Source organism: Bufo gargarizans, chromosome 2, assembly GCF_014858855.1.
Source record: "Bufo gargarizans isolate SCDJY-AF-19 chromosome 2, ASM1485885v1, whole genome shotgun sequence".
Taxonomy (NCBI): Eukaryota; Metazoa; Chordata; class Amphibia; order Anura; family Bufonidae; genus Bufo; species Bufo gargarizans.
This window is the reverse complement of record NC_058081.1, coordinates 94,209,263-94,230,113: the sequence shown is the minus strand read 5'-3', so window position 1 is coordinate 94,230,113 and position 20,851 is coordinate 94,209,263. Positions and strand designations below refer to the sequence as shown.

General features: G+C 43.0%; 1 protein-coding gene across 8 annotated transcripts in view; it reads left to right on the top strand.

The window, feature by feature from the left end:
• Window positions 1-20,851, top strand: part of TET3 (tet methylcytosine dioxygenase 3) — a 72,703-nt gene that overhangs the window by 30,899 nt on the left and 20,953 nt on the right. For 6 of the 8 annotated variants that reach the window (XM_044279314.1, XM_044279311.1, XM_044279313.1 and 3 more), the window contains one exon: window positions 9,684-12,135. In XM_044279314.1, coding sequence (XP_044135249.1) covers window positions 9,684-12,135 — 2,452 coding nt within the window. Of the gene's footprint in view, window positions 1-4,561; window positions 5,224-8,610; window positions 8,705-9,683; window positions 12,136-20,851 lie in introns of those variants that run through there. The other 2 variants (XM_044279317.1, XM_044279319.1) reach the window with 2 other exon arrangements.

Genomic DNA, 20,851 nt, shown 5'->3' with positions numbered 1-20,851 from the left:
GAATCGCTAACTCAGATGTGAAGATAGTCTAATACAGGTCCATATACCTCTTAAATCTAGTGACGTCTCCTTTGATGTAGATGTTGATGTTCTCTGTCCTCATCTTTTCCTTTCAGACCAGACCGCCATGATGATTTCTTTCAGCCATCTCTTCTCTCTGCAGAGTTTGACATCTTAGTTTCCTAGTTTTCCATCATCCTCCCACCTTCTGAACACCCCATCCTGCCACCCCTAATACTCCCCTAATAGAGTAAACATAATGTTCCCCAAAATTAATTGTGCTAAGCTGATACCATGCCAGGGTGCCCCCCACAGTATTAGTGCTCAAAGTCCCACCAATAGATCATTATTTCTATCAGACAACAGGTAGTAGTAATAGTGCCCCTACAGTAATAATGTCCCCCCTGTGTCCCAGAGGTAATAATGCTCCCATAGTGCTCATACTAGTATTCATGTTCATCATAGTCCCTCAACTGTAATAAAGCCCACCATAATGCCCATGATAGTAATAATTCTCTTTATAATTGTGCCACCTTATAATGTGTGCCAGTACATAAAAATGTCCTGTTGGGTGGCAGTATAAAAAAGTGCCCCCTGTAGAGCCAATGTCCCCATAGTGCCCTCATAATGTGTGCCAATGCTCCCTACTGTGTGCCCAAAAAACCCTTAGTGCTCCCAGTTGAGCCAATGTCTCCATAGTGCCCTATAATTTGCGCCAGTATAAAATACTCCTATATTGTGTCCCGATAGTGGGCCTCCCCTTTTCCCCATTGTGCCTGACATTATGGGGGCATTTTATACTGGCACATTGTGTGCCAGTATAATGCCCCTATATAATGACCGCGATAGTGCTCCTATCCCCCCATTCTCCATAGTGCCCCCCATGTGTGCTAGTATATAAGATGGGGCCCCAGAAGATGTCCCCATAGTGCTGCTCTCCCCCCTTCTCCATAGTGCCCCCCATTTTTGGGCCAGTATATAACATAGAGCCCCCCCATATTGCTCAACCCTCCATAGTCCCCCCCCGCCCCCCATGTGTGCTAGTATATAAGATAGGGCCCCCAATAGTACTCCTCCCCCTCCATAGTGCCCCCTTATGTGTGTCAGTATTTAAAATAGGCCCCCATAGTGCTCCTCCTCCTCCATAGTGCCCCCCCATGTGTAACAGTACATAAGATAGGGCCCCCAGTAGATGCCCCCATGAGTGCCAGATACGACTCCTTGCAAAGCGTAAATAAAAAGAATAAACACTTGTACTTGCCTCCTTGCCACTTTTAGAGATGCGATGCAGGCCTCTTCCGGCCTGTGTCCCGCGCTGTACAGCTCAGGCATTGCGATGATATCATCGTGCTGCCTGTGTCGGCCTCCGATAGGTTATAGGCACTAGGTCTGCAGCCTATGAGAGGACTGGGGAAGGGAGACGCCTCTCCCCTACCCCGCCGCGGGAATATAGAGATATGAGCTCTTCCACAATGCTCCCCCTGCCGCCGGTAATAAGGGGCCCCCTCCTGCACCGAACCGGCTGCACAGGCGGTATGTCCACCCCTGCCTATATTTAAAGAGGACCTTTCACCTTGAAAAACATTGTGAACGAAGTATGCTGCCATGGAGAGCTGCGCCCCGGGATCTCAGTGCACTTACTATTATCCCCGGGCGCCGCTCCGTTCTCCCGTTATGCCCTCCGGTATCTTCGCTCTGTAAGTTATAGTAGGCGGAGACTGCCCTTGTCCTGTGGGCGTCTCCTTCTCGTAGGCTGCAGCGCTGGCCAATCGCAGCGCACAGCTCACAGCCTGGGAACAAAAAAAACTCCCAGGCTGTGAGCTGTGCGCTGCGATTGGCCAGCGCTGCAGCCTACGAGAAGGAGACGCCCACAGGACAAGGGCAGTCTCAGCCTACTATAACTTACAGAGCGAAGATACCGGAGGGCATAACGGGAGAACGGAGCGGCGCCCGGGGATAATAGTAAGTGCAGTGAGATCCCCGGGCGCCGCTCTACATGGCAGCATACTTCGTTCACAATGTTTTTCAAGGTGAAAGGTCCTCTTTAAAGAAGAAAAATCTTAATCCTGCAGATTTTGCACTGTTCCGTTCTAAATTTTTACAGCTCTCATTTATGATAGGCTGGATTACAATGACTTATGTCACCTATATAATAGATAAAACACAATCCGCCATTCATTTTTTCTCCCTCCGGAGATCTGCTCAGGTCACAGAGCATGCCCAGAAAAGTTACTAATGGAAATCTCTAAATACTGTTAACAATAGCTTAGCCAATCTGCAATCGGAAAACAAACGGATTAGAAAAAAAAGTCTCTATCATAAAATGGGAATGTGTCACCCATGAATTTTAACATCTACACCAGAGGTTAATTTACGATGATATTTTATCTACTTTGCTGGTACTTTAAGGCTACTTTCACACTGGCGTTTTAGTTTTGCGGTATTGAGAGCCGTCATAGGGGCTCAATACCGGGGAAAAAAACTTTTCAGCTTTGTCCCGATTTATTGTCAATGGGGACAAATTGAACTGAACATAACGGAATGCTCCAAAATGCATTCTGTTCCGTTTAGTTGCGTTCCCATACCGGACAGCAAACCGCAACATGTTGTAGTTTGCTTTCCATCCTGGGATGCGGAGTATGACCCCCAATGCAAGTCAATAGGGATCAGTTTTCCCTGCCACAATAGAAAATGGATCCGTCCCCCATTGACTTTTAATGGAGTGCATGATGGATCAGTCTTGGCCATGTTGAAGATGATACAACCGGATCCGTTTATAACAGATGCAGACAGTTGTATTATCAGAAACAGAAGTGTTTTTGTTGAACCCTGCCGGATCCAGTAAAAACGCTAGTGTGGAAGTAGCCTAAAGCACCGCCGATTTGCCGAACACAGATCCGCTGGGGCATATCCATTGTGGGCGTACCCTTAGAGAGACCTAAGGAAGTGCTTTTTTTGATCCACAAGTTGATTCCCTTCTAACTTAGTGATTCGGCTAAGAAATTAAGTTTTCTCCCCCCCCCCCCCCCCCCCCTTTTTTTTTTTCTCGTTTCCAACTTCTCCCATCCTTTGCTTCTTCCCTTCATGTAGGGGAAATATAACCTTACATGAAGGCCATTCAAGTGAATGGCCATCCATGGACTGGGAGCATGTCTCCCAGAGCAGTTCCATTCTGTGTCCTATAAGGGGCACTCAAATGAATTACCACCACCACTGCCATGAGGTTGGTAGGCGCTACTAGTCTTCTAGACGAAGGGATGTCTTTGTGAGACAACTTCTTTAATTGGAGTCTATCATTATCTTTGAGTAACATTATTATTAGCTTTGACTACTCTGGAAACATATGAAGAGTACATCAGAATGGTCTTTCATCTGTTTGGGTCTTTAGGTTTCTAAATGGTGGGGCCATGATTCGCTAAGGCTACTTTCACACTAGCGGTTTTTGCGGATTTGCCATGGATCTGCAGAAACGCTTCCGTTACCAGAATACAACGGCATGCATCCGTCATGAACAGATCTGGTTGTATTTTGTATTCTATAGCCATGACGGATCCAACTTGAACACCATTAAAAGTCAATGGGGGATGGATCCATTTTCTATTGTGCCAGATTGTGTCAGCCTTTTGTTGTCCGCCTCCAGAGCGGAATGGAGACTGATCGGTGGCAAATTGATGCCTTCTGAGCGGATCCATTTCCATTCAGAATGCATTAGGGCAAAACTGATCTGTTTTGGACCGCTTGTGAGAGCCCTGAACGGATCTCCCAAACGGAAAGCCAAAATGCTAGTGTGAAAGTAGCCTAAAGTATTATTGTCAACTTGACTCGGGTCATTTTGCAATTCACCTAGATGATGGCAAGGTGTCCTCCTTGAGCTGAAGAAATCAATACTTTTACATAGAGGTCTATTTATATATAATTTTATTATTTTTATTTTTTGTTAAGCATTTTCCTAGATTTTCTTTTGCGATTGCTGGATCGGATGTATGCCCATTCCAGCCAACTTCATGAGGCCTGAACAAATTACCATTGCTTTCGAACTACTGCCAGCATTCTCGAATGACCGTTTAATTGGTTGGGGTTGCGTGTGTATCCTGATCAAAGGATTCTCAGTAAAGGTGGTAGATGTATTCTGCTAGAAATATGCAGTTCTGAAATGATTTGAGGTTGGCGATTGATTGTCTTTACGAGCTAGACCTGTGGATGAAGAATGGTTAGTTATTGTCTGCATGGAATGCTACGGATTTCACATATTGGCCATGCCCTTCAAACACATTCACTTTCAGCTAACTGAGTAGACCGTGTTTAACTGGTTATGTGATCGCTATAATACTCGTCAAAAAAGGAATGGATTGGTCGTATAGCACTGAACTTGGAGTTCTATAGACCGGATGTCCTTACCTTTATAGTATCTAGTGTTCTTCTACAAGCAGGTCCATTGAAAGATCTTGGCATAAGAATCCGTAGGTCTACCGCTTTCGGGAAACCATCTAATTATGGTAGTATTGTAGTGGAAAGTGTTGCCCTTTGCGCTACGGAAGCTATGCCCAGCCTCTGATTGGCAGACAGCCTTACGCAGCCGTGGAAGGGTGGACTCCGCTTTATCTGTCAGTGCTCTCCAGATTACATCATACAGGGAGATGGGGACTAAGAGCAGGAAAAGAATGGGAGCGCTCTCTGCCTTTCCTCATGCCCTATGCCAGGGAGAAGTGAAACTTCATGCCAAAAACAAACGGTTTCGGAACAGCGGAGAGAATCGGCTTTTCTTTTCCCGCTAGCAAGCGTCATCTTAGACATAAAAACACCGAACGATAAAGTAATTGCAGCCTTACTCTGTTTGTATAAATGAGCAGAGTCAACCGGCAAGGCCACCGGGGCGACAGAGAAAGCTGCCTTTGCCTCTGCTGCCATATAGCTGTTGTCCATGGAGAGAAGGACCGCCTGTTTGTGTTTTTTAGCGACCGTTCTTTCCGAAATTTGCAGCAGAGCGAGCCTGTGTGCTGTATGCAGAATGTACGTGTGCTGTTTGACAGGGCTAATGGCCCCTACAGCTGTTAGGAGGGGGGAGGGTGAGGTGTGTGTAGGCTGAATCTATAAGCCGCTTCCTGCTCACCACTTCTACTCTCACGTCCTTTAAAGCCCCAGGACTTCTCTTCCTTCTTGTGCTTCCTCATTTTTACAGTTTTTCTTTGTTTTTCTGTTTTAATTCCACCGGATCATTCCAATGTAAGTGCCTCTTATTGTTCATTGTTCTTGGGTTTCTAGGAACTAGGGTCTCGTTGATCTGTTTAGTTTACTCTCTTCTCTTGGGTTAGCAAATGAAGGTTATTGTGTGAAAGGGTTAAAGTAAAGGGTTTCATGACGCCAGTAATCACGCGCTTTTAAATATGTGAGGGCATTGTGATTCTTTTAATTGCAGTGGGATCCTTAGGGTTTCATTGACTCCTTTGTCAGGAAGGCTTTAAATGGCTGTTCATTTTATCAGATTCTGCCATAGATACTACAGATTTTGTTTTAAATATCATAGACTTGTTCCTACGGGTTAAAGCTCGATGCTTCTGGTGTTATGGTGTGATTTTTACTATTACCCCCCCCCCCTCCCCCTTTTCCCTCCCTTTTGCACTGTAGGTTTCAGCAAACACAATCTAGAATTTTATATCAAGAGTACTTGTAAGCAGTGCTCAGATATAAGATACACTGAAGCATAGGATTAAAGGATATATGGTTTGTAACTGTATTGTGATGAGCCGGGTGTGTGTGGTGGATATGCCCCTTCCATGAGACCAATTCCTGGGACACGATGCAAGGCTGTTTTATGTGTTGGCTGCTGCAGAAAAAAAGGGTTTCTTGGAGGGTGTTTGAGGAGATTTAGCATTGGTACAAGCCTGGATTTCATTGTGTTCCTCTGCAGCAGACAAAGAAACGGCAAATGATGGAGTGTGATGGTCGGTGTGGGATTTTATTGGTTCACAAAGCCAGGCTCTGTACAAAAAAGACGTCCTACTTAACCCTGTGCAGTTTCAGAAATGGACAACCCTTTATTTCTGTTTCCATATGTAATGCTTTCAGTGGAGAAATGTTTATGTTTCAGTTATATATATATATATATATATATATATATATAATTTTTTTTATTTTTTTTTCCTTTATTTTTTTGTTGTAGCAAAGTGTTTTTTCCAAAAATGTTTGGATTTGCACTTTGTAAATTAAAAAGAAAAAAAAAAAGTCTTTGGAAGATTGGCTGATGAGCATCTCTCAGGCCTCCATTTACAAGATCCTTACCTCTGTTTGTCATCATATAGCCATGTTTATCAAATGGGGTTTTCCAAGATTTTAAGTGATGACCTATCTTCTAGTAGTATCAGATCGGTGGAGGTCCAAAACCCCGTACCTGTGTTGATCAGCTGTTTTGAGAAGGCACTGGTGCTCACAGTAGCGCCGTGGCTTTGCCTAGGCCATCACGTTCGGCGGTCACATGGCCTAGACGCAGCTCGGCTTAATTGACGTGAATGGCACTGGGTTGCCATGCAATGTACAGCGCTGTGCTTGATGAGCTGAGAAAACGCTGCGACATTACTGTGAGCATCGATGCCTCCTCAAACAGCTGATTGGCAGGGGTCCCAGGTGTTGGACACCCACCGATCAGATACTGATGACCTACCCAGAGGATTTGTCATCAGTGGAAAAAAAAAATTCTCAGAAAGCCCCCCTTTTTACTGCCTCAGAACATGCACATATGTGTATCGGCAAAGTTGACAGACCATTACCACCTTGGCTTTAGTGAACCATACATGGAGGTCTTTGGAACAAGCTGTGTTGAAATATTCCATTCTTTTCCCAAATAGTGATAAGCCTAAGTTTTAAACATCTTTTGCGTGAGGCTGGAAAATTCTCCATACTTATGTCTGTCATGCCCATGGACTATTACTAGCCAAACATGCCAAAACATTTTTGGCGCTTTGACATACAGTTGGGTACATTATCTATCTATCTATCTATCTATCTATCTATCTATCTATCTATATATATATATATATATATATATATATATATATATATATATATTTGTTAAATAGGGGTAATGGTGTGCAACATGCATACAGTTGCACATATGTGGGCATTACATTTCTCGGGCTGTCCGTAATGTGACTGTGAAATCTTGAAGAGTGTGAATGAAGATAATGTTGGTCTAAAAGGATTTTCAATAGGTTCTCCCAACCAGTAAGATTACAGCTGTCCTATTCAGACAATCCTTTGCTTGTCGCTATCACAATGGATTTATACAGATATCTTGTATCCTTATGGGCAGCTGTCTGTATGCTTCAAATCCCACAGAGGTTTGGCCATAGGTTGCAGTTAGAAAGATGGTTCTACAGTTAACACAATTCACTTCCATTATATCCAAGGGCGCCTAGGGCTCACCAGTAAAATTCTTTCTGGGGGCCCAGTGTACAACTATATGCAATACCACCTGCTCATACAGTGGCAGGCGGCGGCAAGACGCTAAAGATGATTGATTATGGGGTCTTTGATAACGCAGGACCTTGGGGGAAGAAGATACTTGCTGGCATGCCTCTGTGCCTAGAACTCTGCCACCCATTACATGTAGAATATTAAACTTTTATCTATGGACACGTAGGCTGGTTAAGATTCTGTAATCTGGCTATCTGTATGTAGCCCAGTCAATCTATTGTACCATTGCCACTTGTGCAAGTGGTGGGTGACTGGGCGCCCACTGGGGGTTTAACCTGTGCCCCTGTGGACCAGTCCGATCCAGACTATATTAATGGTCAGTGATCAAGACCACACATATATATTAAACATGTATAACTTGTGTCTGTTTTAAGAAGGGCTGTGCAGTTGTACACCAACCTTGCTTACTGTCATATTTTAGTAACCAATTTATTAGCCATAGTAATATCTTTTGATAATGACCCATATCGGGGTGGGGTATTAAGTGCCCAGTGGACAGATAGTTCTTGAAGTTTGTGTCTGACGCAGGTAAAATAGGCAAACCTAAGAATCTGAGTAACTGAAAAGCCAATTTGTGATGGCTAGATGATTGGGTCAGAGCATGTCCAAAATGGCAGGTCTTGTATCCCTGGTTTGAAGTAATTAGAACCTTCAAAAAGCAGTCCATCTATCTGTATTCCTTAATGGCAGCGGCCAAAATTGTTTAGAAGTGGTTTGAAAAACATGCCAAATTTTAAGGTGTTAGATTCCTTAGTTCTCAATCTGATCGGACATGTTTTTCAAGCACATCCCACATATTGACAACTTACAGGACTTTAAGGTTTCTGCTGATAATGTTTTGGTGACAGATTCCACAGGATTCAGTGATTTTTGCAGTCCATGCCTTGAGCAAGTTTGGCACAAAAGAAAAAAGCACCATATTAGGCAGGTGGTTTTAATGATGGCTAATGGCTTTAATAGTGCTCGATGTAAGTACCTGTGATGGGGTAAGGGCTCATGGCAGTGTACAGCTACCATTCAACTAGTACCATTTGTATGGAGATATTCTCTCCTTAGAAGCAATAGTGGGCATGTTGAGGTACAATAGAGGTCCTATGTAATATAATGGGAGCCCTTTCATAGCTGCATACAAAACTGAGTTTTAATATGGATATGTGCATGAGACCTACATAGTGCTATTGGACCACAGGGACTGGTGAAAGTGAATCAACTTCTCCGACGAGCAATTAACAAGGTATCTGTCCTTACCAGTCCTAAATCGGCTGTATAGTGTGGGTATAACGGTGTATGAGTGGTACTAGAGATGGGCGAATTTCATATTTTGAAATTCGTTCACGCTTTGTTTGGTGGTAAAAGCAGAATTACGTTATGGATTCCGTTACCACGTCCTCTCCTGCATAACGGAAACAGGACGGATCCATTATGCAGCCCATAGACTTCTATTATGACGGAATGAATAACTGACTCTAGAGGCATTCCGTTATGCATTCAGTCATAGAATTGCGCTATGGTCCGTGGTAACGGAATCCAGAGCGCAATTCTGCTTTTACTACCAAACGAAGCGTGAACGAATTTCATAACGTGGAATTCTCTCATCTCTAAGTGGTACTATACCATAAACAAGTTCTCATTAATATTAGTCATTGGTAAGTATTGCTGGTAAATTACTTATGGAATATCCCACAAAATATAAGCATCCATTGTGTGAAGCTCACTTTGTAGTCATTGGTGTACTGCACAATCCAGCATTGGTCCCAAGAGAACACTTGTCTTTTGTCTGTGATAGATGCCGTTCAAGAACACATCTGTAATACTAGTATTTTTACATTGTTTTGTGCAGTGTAATTTTGCGTCTGCGTTGGGGGCTCACCGTGGAACATAAGAACTAGAGTAGTGAAACGTCCACAAACTGAATGTTGTTTTTTTTTTTTTTTACGATCAACGTTCTTCAAGATAACCTATGACTAAGCAACTTCAGTTTTGTGCCTAATAACCCAACTGAATATTTGCATCACCCAACTGTAATTGTTGAGCTTCCCAGCTACTGGGGAAATTTTCGTGTGACACTATGTCACAAAAAGTTGATTTTTATCTATACGCTTAAACATTTTACCACTTGGAGGGCTATAAAGTTATTTTGTTAGTTATTAGTGACTTAAAAAATGTGTATATTAATTTTGTTTTTGTTTTTTTTCATTTTTGTCTTTCCCCAGAATTGTTCAGAAAGTATTTTAGTTGATGGACCCAAAACAGAGCAAATGGAAACGGGGCCAGCCAATCCTGTTGAAGAAGGAAGGGTGATGCAGGCATGTGACAGAGTCCTGCTGAATAAGGGATGTGAAGATTTGGGAAGCAGGCTACTAATGGAAGCAAACAGTTGGTTAAGCAATACTCCTATCCAACAGGATTCTGGTGAAAAAATAAATTGGGAAAATGCGCACATCAATCATGCTGCTGCTAACAGTTCAAATTTAGAAGATGCCAAAAACCTAGTAGCATTCTCTGCTGTGGCCGAGGCTGTGTCCTATGGTTTACCAGCATCAGGGACACCATCTATGGCTTCAATGCAGCTGTATGAAAAGTTCAATTATGAGACAAATAGAGAAAGCTCTAGCATTCCAGAAAATAAACCACCACCTTGCCCAGAAGATCTAAATACTCTAAAAACAGCCCTGGAACTCGCAAAACATGGCATGAAACCCCCAAACTGTAACTGTGATGGACCCGAATGTCCAGATTACTTGGAATGGCTTGAGAACAAAATTAAATCTGCTGTTAAGGACCATCAAGATGGCTCACACAACCCACTCAGTCAGGTCAGCAGGGAAAAGAACTACTCGAAAGAACAGGTGCTTGCACTAGAAAATAAGATTGCAAAATGCCCATCTGGCTCCCTTCCCTTTTCTCAAAATGCATGGAGCATTGCAAAAGAGAAAAATATAAGTCTGCAAACTGCGATCGCCATAGAAGCGCTTACTCAATTGTCTTCTGCACTTCCACAAACAAACAAGGATTGCCCCAATGGCCCTTCACAGACACCTTTACCTTCCCATGATCGTCTAACACATTTTCCGTCTGCAAAGGGTGACCAGGGTCAGTTATTACCAATGTCATGCAATGAACTGTTTCCCCAGTCCCAACTATACACTGGTAATAATGCACTTGCTATGTCTCAAACCTCCAGACAAACGTCTTGGGATCAAAACAAAACCCCTAGTTATCCAGAAGGACAATACATTCCAGAAAAAATATCTCATGGCACTCCTATGCTGCAAAATGAGACATCCACTCCACAAAAATCAGAATTTATGCAGCAATGGGTTCAAGGTCCAGAGCAACGAAAAACGCCGTCAGATCCCATGACCGGGTTGAAGCAGTTGCTTGGGAATCCAGATGATTACATTAAGTCTGGTTTCAAGGGACCTGAGTCCATAACCCCCAAAGTAAAAAAGTCGAAACAAAGCTCTGTTAAGAAAGAAACCCCATCATCTGATTTTTACAAAATGTCACCAGATCAGCAGTTATCTCAGCTGTTCCAAGAAGCAAATATGCATAGGAATGCACAGGCTGCATTACAGCAACACCTTCACCATAAACGCAACCTCTTCATAGACCCACACACTAAACAGGAGGTTCCACCAGAACAACACTGGTGGGTGCCAAGCCCACAAAAGGTCCCAAAGACCACAGATAAGCCAGATAAACCAGTAAAGGAGAGGAAAAAGAGAGGGCAATCGCCATCGCAAAAACAAACTGAGCCGAAAATAAAAGCCCCTCGTAAACAAATACAGATTAAAAAACCCAAGCAAAAAGATGGCCAGGACCTCTTCTTGCCAGTGAGCCAAATTAAAATAGAAGAATTTCGCCAATTTCTGCATGAAGGGAGCAAACCAAATGAAAAGGTTGAGCAGTCTCTTCCCGATGACAAATCAATGGTGCTTACATCACAGCTTGGGTTACAGGCTAATCTTGACAACAGATTTACATTAAACACTCAGGAAATGTGCTCTGTAAATCAGTCTGATGGGCAGGGCAATAGCTTATCACTAGGTATTCCTCAAACCAACAGTTTTGGTGCTAAAAATACAAATGCGGCATCTTCAGTTGATGATACCAGCTCTAGCTCTGGACAGAGTGAATCTGTCAGTCAGCAGGCCAATGTAGGTCATGTTTCCGCTCAAAATGATCTAATTGATGACAAATTTGAAGACTTGATTAGGCAGTTTGAAGCAGAGTTTGGTGATGACTTCCCGCTCCCAAGTACAGAGATGGCCTCTCAAAATGGTGCGTGTCCTGCAAAACCAGCAACTTCTTTAGAGCCACAGGCTAGACTCCCCTTTCTTCCTCAACCACTGTCTGCTCCAAGGTCTACCATGCCCTTAGGACAGCAATTGTCTCAGAATTATGAAAGCCTGTTCTCCTCCAAGCCTCCAAAACAAGTCAAAATTGAGACTTCTGGTGCTATTACAGTGGTATCTACCACATGCTCATTCTCAGAGGAAAATCAACTTGATGGGACTCCTACAAAAAGCGAACTGCCATTTAATCCTACTCTTAGTGGGTTTTTGGAATCTCCATTAAACTATTTAACATCTCCAACCAAGAGTTTATTGGACACTCCAGCTAAGAAGGCTCAGTCTGAATTCCCAACATGTAACTGTGTGGGTAAGTACAAAAGTTTATTTATGTGCTAAGTTTAAGATGGTTTACTGTGTAAGATGACAGCTTTTCACAATGTGCACAAAGTGTAAAGAGAACACAGTGCTCTTGGAACAGTGTTCTCTTCACTGTGTATCTGCTTGCCGTCGGCATTTCAGCAGTGAGCAAGCGTAATTACAGCTCCCATTTACTTGAATGGGAAGGAACAGTTGTAGTTACACTCCACCTCACTTCAAGTGAATGGGATGAAGGAGCTGGAAGTACACATGCTCACCGCTGCGATGTGGACAGTGAGCAGGTAACCGGTGAGCATAGCTCCCAGGAGCATTGTGTTCTCTTCACACACCTTATCAGTGATGGTGTCGGGAATCAGACCCTGCCAACCTAATATTGATGACCTATCCTAAGGATAGGTCCTCAATATTGGAAAATTGACAACCCTTTTTTAACTTTCCATATATGTTCAAACACAATTTCTTAAACTCGCTTGTTGTGGGTAATACCAATGGGGCGGTACTCCAGTGATGGATGTCACAGGAGAAAGGATCGTCCAAGTTCAATTTCAACATGTGTGATCCTTTGTTTCAGTTGCAGATATTGATGCCAGATAAACTGCCATCGCTTGTCAATTGATACTGCTTAGTCATTTACAAGATGAAAGTTGAATTGCTTATTCAATGAAACTTTTACAAAAGACCATCTCATAGAGAAGACCACCCTTTTATGTAGACCAGGTTACCTGTGATAGATTATCAGTTCCATGTACTATGTACCGTTCCAGGTTGGCTTAAAAAATTAACAAAAAAAAAAACAGAATTATTTAGCTCCAGATTTAGAGATCATATTGCAACCGTAACACTATATGTAAGACCTAGTTGGTCAAATATTTAGGCTACTTTCACACTAGCGTTCATATTAATGCAGACGGTGGCTCCGTTCAGAACGGATCCGTCTGCATTATAACTTAGAAAAATTTCTGTGTGAAAGTAGCCTGAGCGGATCCGTTCAGACTTTACATTGAAAGTCAATGGGGGACGGATCCGCTTGAAGATTGAGCCATATGGTGTCATCTTCAAGCGGATCCGTCCCCATTGACTTCCATTATAAGTCGGAACGGATCCGCTCGCCTCCGCACGGCCAGGCGGACACCCGAACGCGGTCAGGTGTCCGCTCACTGAGCGGAGCGGAGGCTGAGCGCTGGCAGACGGATGCATTCTAAGTGGATCCGCCTCCACTGAGAATGCATTAGGGCTGGACGACTGCGTTCAGGGCCGCTTGTGAGCCCCTTCAAACGGAGCTCACGAGTGGACACCTGAACGCAGGTGTGAAAGTAGCCTTACATAGTTAACACGGTTAAAAAAATACATAAGTCTATCAAGTTCAACCAAGGGATAGGTGTGGATGCGAATCCCAGAAGGAAGTGAGACTCTGATTTCTACACATTTTTCATAAGCATTAAAGGGCTTCTGTCACCCCCCTAAAGTCATTTTTTTTTTGGGGGGGGGGAGGGGGGCTACTTAAATCCTTATACTGCAATATATCACTATATAGTGCTCTTACTCATTTTCGCTCAATAGTTTCTTCAAAAAACGGACTTTTATATTATGTAAATTACCTCTCTACCAGCAAGTAGGGCGGCTACTTGCTGGTAGCAGTCGCATCCTCCTTTCATAAAGACGCCCCCTCCTCATGTTGATTCACAGGGCCAGTCGGCGCAGGCGCACTGAGAGGAGGTCGCTCGCTCGGCCGCTCCATCCTCAATGCTCCTGCGCCAATGACGTCACATCTACATCCAGCTTTAGACGGATATAGATTCTAAAAGTCAGTTTTTTTTTAAGAAACTACTGAACGAAAATGAGTAAGAGCACTATATAGTCATACATCGCAGTATAAAGATTTTAAGTAGCCCAAAAAAAATATGACTTTAGGGGGGTGACAGAAGCCCTTTAATGTTGTTTACTTTTAAGAATTCGTCTAAACCCTTTTTAGAACTGTCCACTGTTCCTGCTGTGACCACGTCCTGAGGAAGTCTATTCCACAGCTTCACAGTTCTTACAGTAAAGAAGTTTTGACGCTTCTGGAGACTGAACTTTTTCTTATCCAGTCAGAGGCAGTGCCCCCTTGTCTTTTGAGAGCATTTTACATGGAACAGTTTTTCACCATATTTTTTGTATGGCCCATTATATATTTGTATAGGTTTTCCAGCTGCAGTGCATCCTTTCTGTGGACTGGTGCCCTGAACTGGACTGCGTATTCCAGATGAGGCCGCACCAACACTTTGTAAAGTGGTAATATTACATCCCTGCCCTGCGAGTCCATGCCTCGATTAATGCATGACAATATCCTGGTGGCCTTAGAAGCAGCTGGTTGACATTGTATGCTGTTATTTAATCTACAATCTGCAAGGACACCCAAATCCTTCTCTATAAGTGACTCTCCCAGTGTTACATCCCCTGGGACATATGAAGCATGGAGATTACTACCAAGATGCATAACTTTACATTTATCCACATTGAACCTCATTTGTCAAGTTGATGCCCAAACACTCAGTGTCCAAGTCATCTTGTAGTTTATGGACATTACAGATGAGCGAATTTCCGCTTATGAAATTAGTTCACACTTCGTTTTGTGGTAAAAGGTGAATTGCGTTATGGATTCTCTTACCACAACGCAATTCTATGACGGAATGCATAATAAAATGCCTTTAGAGGCGTTCCGTTATTCATTCCATCATAATAGAAGTTTATGGGCTACAAAAAGGATCCGTCCAATTTCCGTTATGCAGGGGAGGACAAACTCTGCATCATTAGAAATTACCAAATCCAACAGAGCATTGCCCCTAGTGGGAGCTTCTACAAACTGGCACATAAAGTGGTCTTGCAGCAAGTTGAGGAATTTTCTCCCTTTTGCAGTTGAGGCAGAATCATGACCCCAGTCAATGTCTGGGAAGTAAAAATTTCCCATTATGACCACTGTACCAGCTTGTACAGCCCACTTTATTTTGGGTTATACAGTTGCGTTTCTATCTCCTCTGTGATCATAGGGGGTCTATAGATTACACCAAGTATAATTTTTTTCAGTGTTTATATCCACCCAAAAGGTTTCCACATCCTCACCATCCTCACCCACAATTGCCTCTTTCACACTTGTCTTCAGATCACTCCTCACATACAGGCACACACAACCACCTTTTCTAGTGACCCTGTCTTTCCTAAATGGTGTAAAACCCTCAATAAAACCCAGTCATGTGAAGAGTCCAACCATGTCTTAGCCACACCAACTACATCTATGTGTTCTTCTAGTACCATAGCCTCCAACTCCCCCCATTTTGCTAGCTAGACTTTTGGCATTTGTGAAAATACATTTTAAATTACTTTTACCTGTAAAGTAAATATCTGGGATTTTTCGGTTACCTTGATTGATGTTTGTATGTAACAGGTTCTTGTTACCAGAAGTTCTATTTTTCATCATTGTATAGTTTTGCCCAGTCTAATCCCTACTTTGCTGTCTAACCCCAGCCCCCACCTTATCCCCATTGTCCCCTTCTATATCCCACTCTCTGTCTACACTATCTACCCCCTTATTAGTATATTAGTATGACCACCACCACCACCTCCCCAGATCCTAGTTTAAAAGCTCCTCCAGCCATCTAACCCATATTTTATTTTTTATTTTTTTTACTCCCAGGGCAGTTGCAACCTCCCCATTAAGGTGCAGCCCCGTCCCTACTGTAGAGCCTGTAACCGACAGAGAAGTCGGCCCAGTTTTCCATGAATCCAAACCCTTCCTTCCTGCACCAGCTTCTGAGCCACTTATTAAACTCCCTAAGCTCCCGTTGTCTCTCTGGTGACTCTCGTGTTTCTAAAAGAAAAAAAACTACCCTGGAAGTCCTGGACTTCAGCTTCTCTCCTAGTTCCCTAAAATCATTTTTAAGGACCTTCCATCTCCCCCTGACTTTGTCATTGGTGCCAATGTGTACCATGACCACCGGGTCTTCCCCAGCCCCACCCAGCAGACCCTGTACAACCAGTGGTAAGTGGTTGCCGCGATCTGATTCTTAGATGAGGGAATGACAGTGGAGATTGAGAGGTGGCCAGGAATGGGACCTAATCAATTCCAGGCAATCAGAAAGGACGGCTCTTTTCTTGCTGTGCGAATCGCAGCCACCGCATTAGTAAGTTACTTATATCAATGTTATACACATAATAGATATAACTTGTTAAGGTGAGACAACCCCTTCAATGGAATAATGAAAAATATGCAAGTCTTGTTTTGTCACACATCCCTAAAGCCCACAGTACCTAGTTGCCAGTAACCATAGTCAAAACTAAAAGAGGTTGTCCATTTTAAACAATACCTTATGTTAGAAGGTTGTCCCACTGCCTGTACCCCAAGGGATTAGCAGTAGTATCCTACTATTACTATGACTGTTCTCTTAAAACCTCACAGAACCAAGATCACAACCATAATTGACACAGGGACATCTTTATAGAATTTTATATATTTATAAGTTCACAATCTTCCAGTAGCAGAATGACCGCCGTCCACGACCCCAAGTAAGAACAATTTGATAATCGAATATAATGGTCATTACAATGGTAAACCTGACAAAAAAATAAAAACTATGCCAGGATCCATATAAACTGAATAACTACTGTTTACAGACCATTCTTCCATTCTATTTAGGGAAGTCTTAAGGGATTGTGTAGCTCCCAATAGCTCCTCTACTTGAAACGTCTTTAAGCAGAGGAAATCCCCACCCAGACACAATCTAACAATAATACCACGTTATACGGATATTCTGGAATGTCGGTCATGGCCATACGTGTGAGAACATTTACGGTTATTTTATTATAACTCGGGTGCTAATTGATATAGATATGCGAATATAACACAGGATTCACAAAGCGTTAAAATACCACATTCCTGAATGGCAAGATAAACAATTTCCACTGTCCCCGTCTATAACCGTAACCAGGAAACTACACAAGGGGTTAATAACCCGCCAGCTACTCTTACGAATCTGTACTGGCGTCCTGGTTGCTTAGTAACTTCCACCGCCTCTTTACCACATGCATTTCTCAACCATTCTCCAAGGTTGAGCAGCTGGGCGGCGAGTCCACGCCACAAGCCAGCTGTAATACTCAGAATATCTTCCCTACCTACTTCACTTTTGCGCTGTGTGCAAATAATTAGACGCCCCGGTTCTTTCAGTCACCACTAGGAACGAACATTGAACTTTGGTCCTTTTGGCACCTTTTTTGAGCTGACTTGACTAATGTTCTGTTATGGGTGGAGAAGACATAGACCTTTTGCGATGAATAGAATATATGTTAAGTAGCATCAATCTAGTCTATGATAAATGCATTCTTCACACGGTTTAGATTCTGAGTGTTGCAAAGAGATATGTAGAGATCGTATCTCCTGCTTGAATGGAGACTGTCATATCGCTATAGCCTCAGTAGTGATTCTACTATGTACAGCAAGTCACTGCTTTGGCCAGTTCTTGTCTGCTTCAGCCGTGTGCATGCGCGGCATATCATTGAGCTGTTCCTGGCTTCTTAGCCCTCATGAATGTAGGTAAGGGGAAACAACCTACCAAGGTAACTGGAAGAAGAGAAGCATGAAGTCCTCCATTGGATGGCTGTGAAACATAGCATCACCTACTTGAAACCACCAATATCTTCTTTGTGTTTTATCACCAAGTTCCCAAAAATTAGGGCTTTATTTTTTCTTTTCAGAAGAATATGGTGATAACTGTAGAATCCCATGCAGTCACATGTGGAACAGTATGGAGAATATTGAGTGCACATGAGTAGGAGTTGGCAAATTCATGTATTCTTTAGTATTCACTGTTTAATTGTACTCAGAGAAAAGGTCTATATGGACATCTTCATCCTGCTCCTTGGAATGTTGTCAAGTTATTCTGTAGAATGCTATAAAATAAACTAATACTCACCTTACTGATTTCAACACTGCTTCACCAGTCTCCTGCCAGTCTTTGTATCCTGGTTTCCAGTGATGGCTTTGACATGGACGTGTGACCACTATTGACACCATGAGGTCACCACTGCAGCAGTCATATCATCCCTGAAGGCCAGGATGCAGGGGACGGCGGTGGACCTGGGAAGTGGTGTCAGGGGATTAGTAAGGTGAGTGTTATACAGTTTATAGCATTATATATAATATATATATATATATATATATAATAATTCAAGGGGTTGGACAAGCCCATTAAGGCTATGTTCACATCTCCTTCAGAGGCTATGTTTGGGGTCTCCATCACAAATGACATTATATTTGACATAAAAAAAAAAAAAAGAGTAACTCCTCAGCGGAAGTTGACAATTTCAGTCGTGAGTCAGTGGGATCCGCTGGGTATCAGGGGTGTCCAGCCTGAAACAGAAGCCATGACGCAGATATGAACAGAGCCTAACCTTAGTATTTCCAGCATTGTCCTACTCTGACATGACTTTTTTTTTTTTTTTGTTTAAACATCTACAACCTATTGGCTAGTTTAAAAGTGTTTTTTCCTTAACACAAAAAAGGTATTGTTACTGTTCTTGTCCAAATATCATTGTCCAAAGCAGGAGCACTAAATCAGAAGTGACTGGCGTGTGCTGCCGCTATAGTAGCCAGTTGTCAGGATCCGAATAATGAGCAATAAGGAAGTTGTCACTGCTGGAGGAGTTTAGAATTTTATTACCAGTCAAGGCAAGGGCCGTGCCATCAGTCAAGGACTGATAAGGAATTGTCAGCAGGACTAAACTAGGGTGAACTCACCAACACACTGTAGGTGGCTGGAGCAAGGTCCAGTGGTTCAGGGAGGAACCTTCTGCGTGCCAACACTAAATCTTGCAGGCCTGCCGTCTGTTGTAGTTGGTTGAGAGGTCAGGTTAGTTCTAGGTAGCCACCAGACACATGATTTTTACAATAACTATGGTGCAGTAAAATTTAAAAGCCTCAGACTATTCCATTTTAGACTCGTCAACACTCTGCCCTAAGGTATTTATACTTGCTGCTTGATCGGTCACAGTGGGACCAATAATCCATGGGATCGTTCCTACGAAGGATGCTGCCACCCACATTACAGACCAAATTGGCCGTTGCCTGTTCAGCTGACATTTTCCAACCTTTTGGACAACATTTCAGCAGAAAGAAGTCTGACTTTGGTCATCACAGATGATTGTTCACATTAAGGGTACTTTCACACTTGCGTTTTCCGGTATTGAGTCCCATTCTCGGGGCTCAGTACCGGAAAAAAAAACTGATCAGTTTTATCCTAATGCATTCTGAATGGAGAGCAATCCGTTCCGGATGCATCAGTTCAGTCCCGCTTACGTTTTTTGGACGGAGATAATACTGCAGCATGCTGCAGTTTTCTCTCCGGCCAAAAATACCGATCACTTACATGCGCAGACCTTTTAAAAATGCAAAAACAATTAATACCGGATTTGTTTTTCATCCTGCCAGAATCCTCTGCCACAAGTGTGAAAGTACCCTAAGGGGGATATTTATCAAGTCTGCTATGACAGGATTGTGGCGTTAAAATGTTGAAAACGTGTGGCATTTATGTATTTTATTTTTATTTTGATATTTCATGAGCTTTTGCCACTTTCCAAAGTGGCTGGAAAGGATTAGGAAAAGTCATGATTAGTGTTGTCTTATTTAAAATAAAAAATAAAAAAGTCAAGCAGCCCCCCTTTTACTGACATTGGCAAAACCACATCACACTTGCACCAAATTGATTAAAACACTTTTTATAAGTTTGCTGCAGCAACACAAACCAAAGACCACTCTAACCCCAAGTTCAGACCTGAGCGGTTTACAGCGCGTTCCTATGCGCTGTAAAACGCTCAACAAGGAGAAACCAATGATTCTCTATGGGAATGGTTCTCACCTGGGCGTTTTACAGCGCGTACGATCGATGCTGTAAAACGTCCGACGCTCAAACAAGTTCTTGAGCTTTTTTGGGGCGTTTTGTCGCGCGTTCCCGCACATAGATATTCGGTAACGCGCAACAATGTGTGTTCGCTTGTCTCTGTATGCGCGATTGTAAACGCCCGTACAATCGCACATACAGAGCGCTCCTTTCAGAATGCTCAGGTCTGAACCCAGGGTCATAGACTAGGGCTACACAGCGACATGTGTTGCACGACCTCAAGTCAAAGAAAGTGTGACTTATCTCCACCTTACTGTTGTGCGAATGTTTTAGAGCTTTTTGGCTCATTGAAGTCAGTGGTAAAATACTCCCCTGTGACCTTCGACACAAAATCGATCATGTCTGGATTTTTTGAGACTGTGGCAGCGTGTTGTGTGTCATATTGCGACACCATTAGGTGCATTGTCGTGTGATATGTCGCTGTGTAGCCCTAGCCTAACCGTCCATAGCAGTGGTGGCAAAGATAAATAAGACATACTGGGATGTTTTGCTTGGTCGGGCCACATACACAGTTTAGGGTACTTTTTACACTAGTGGTTTTCTTTTCCGGCACTGAGTTCCGTCCTAGGGGCTCTATACTGGAAAAGAACGGATCAGTTTTATCCTAATGTAGTCTGAACGGAGAGCAATCCGTTCAGGAGGCATCAGGATGTCTTCAGTTCAGTCTTTTTGACTGTTCAGGACGGAGTTAATACCGCAGCATGCTACGGTTTTATCTCCGTCCAAAAAACCTGAACACTTGCCTGAATGCCGGATCCGGCCTTTTTTTCCATAGGAATG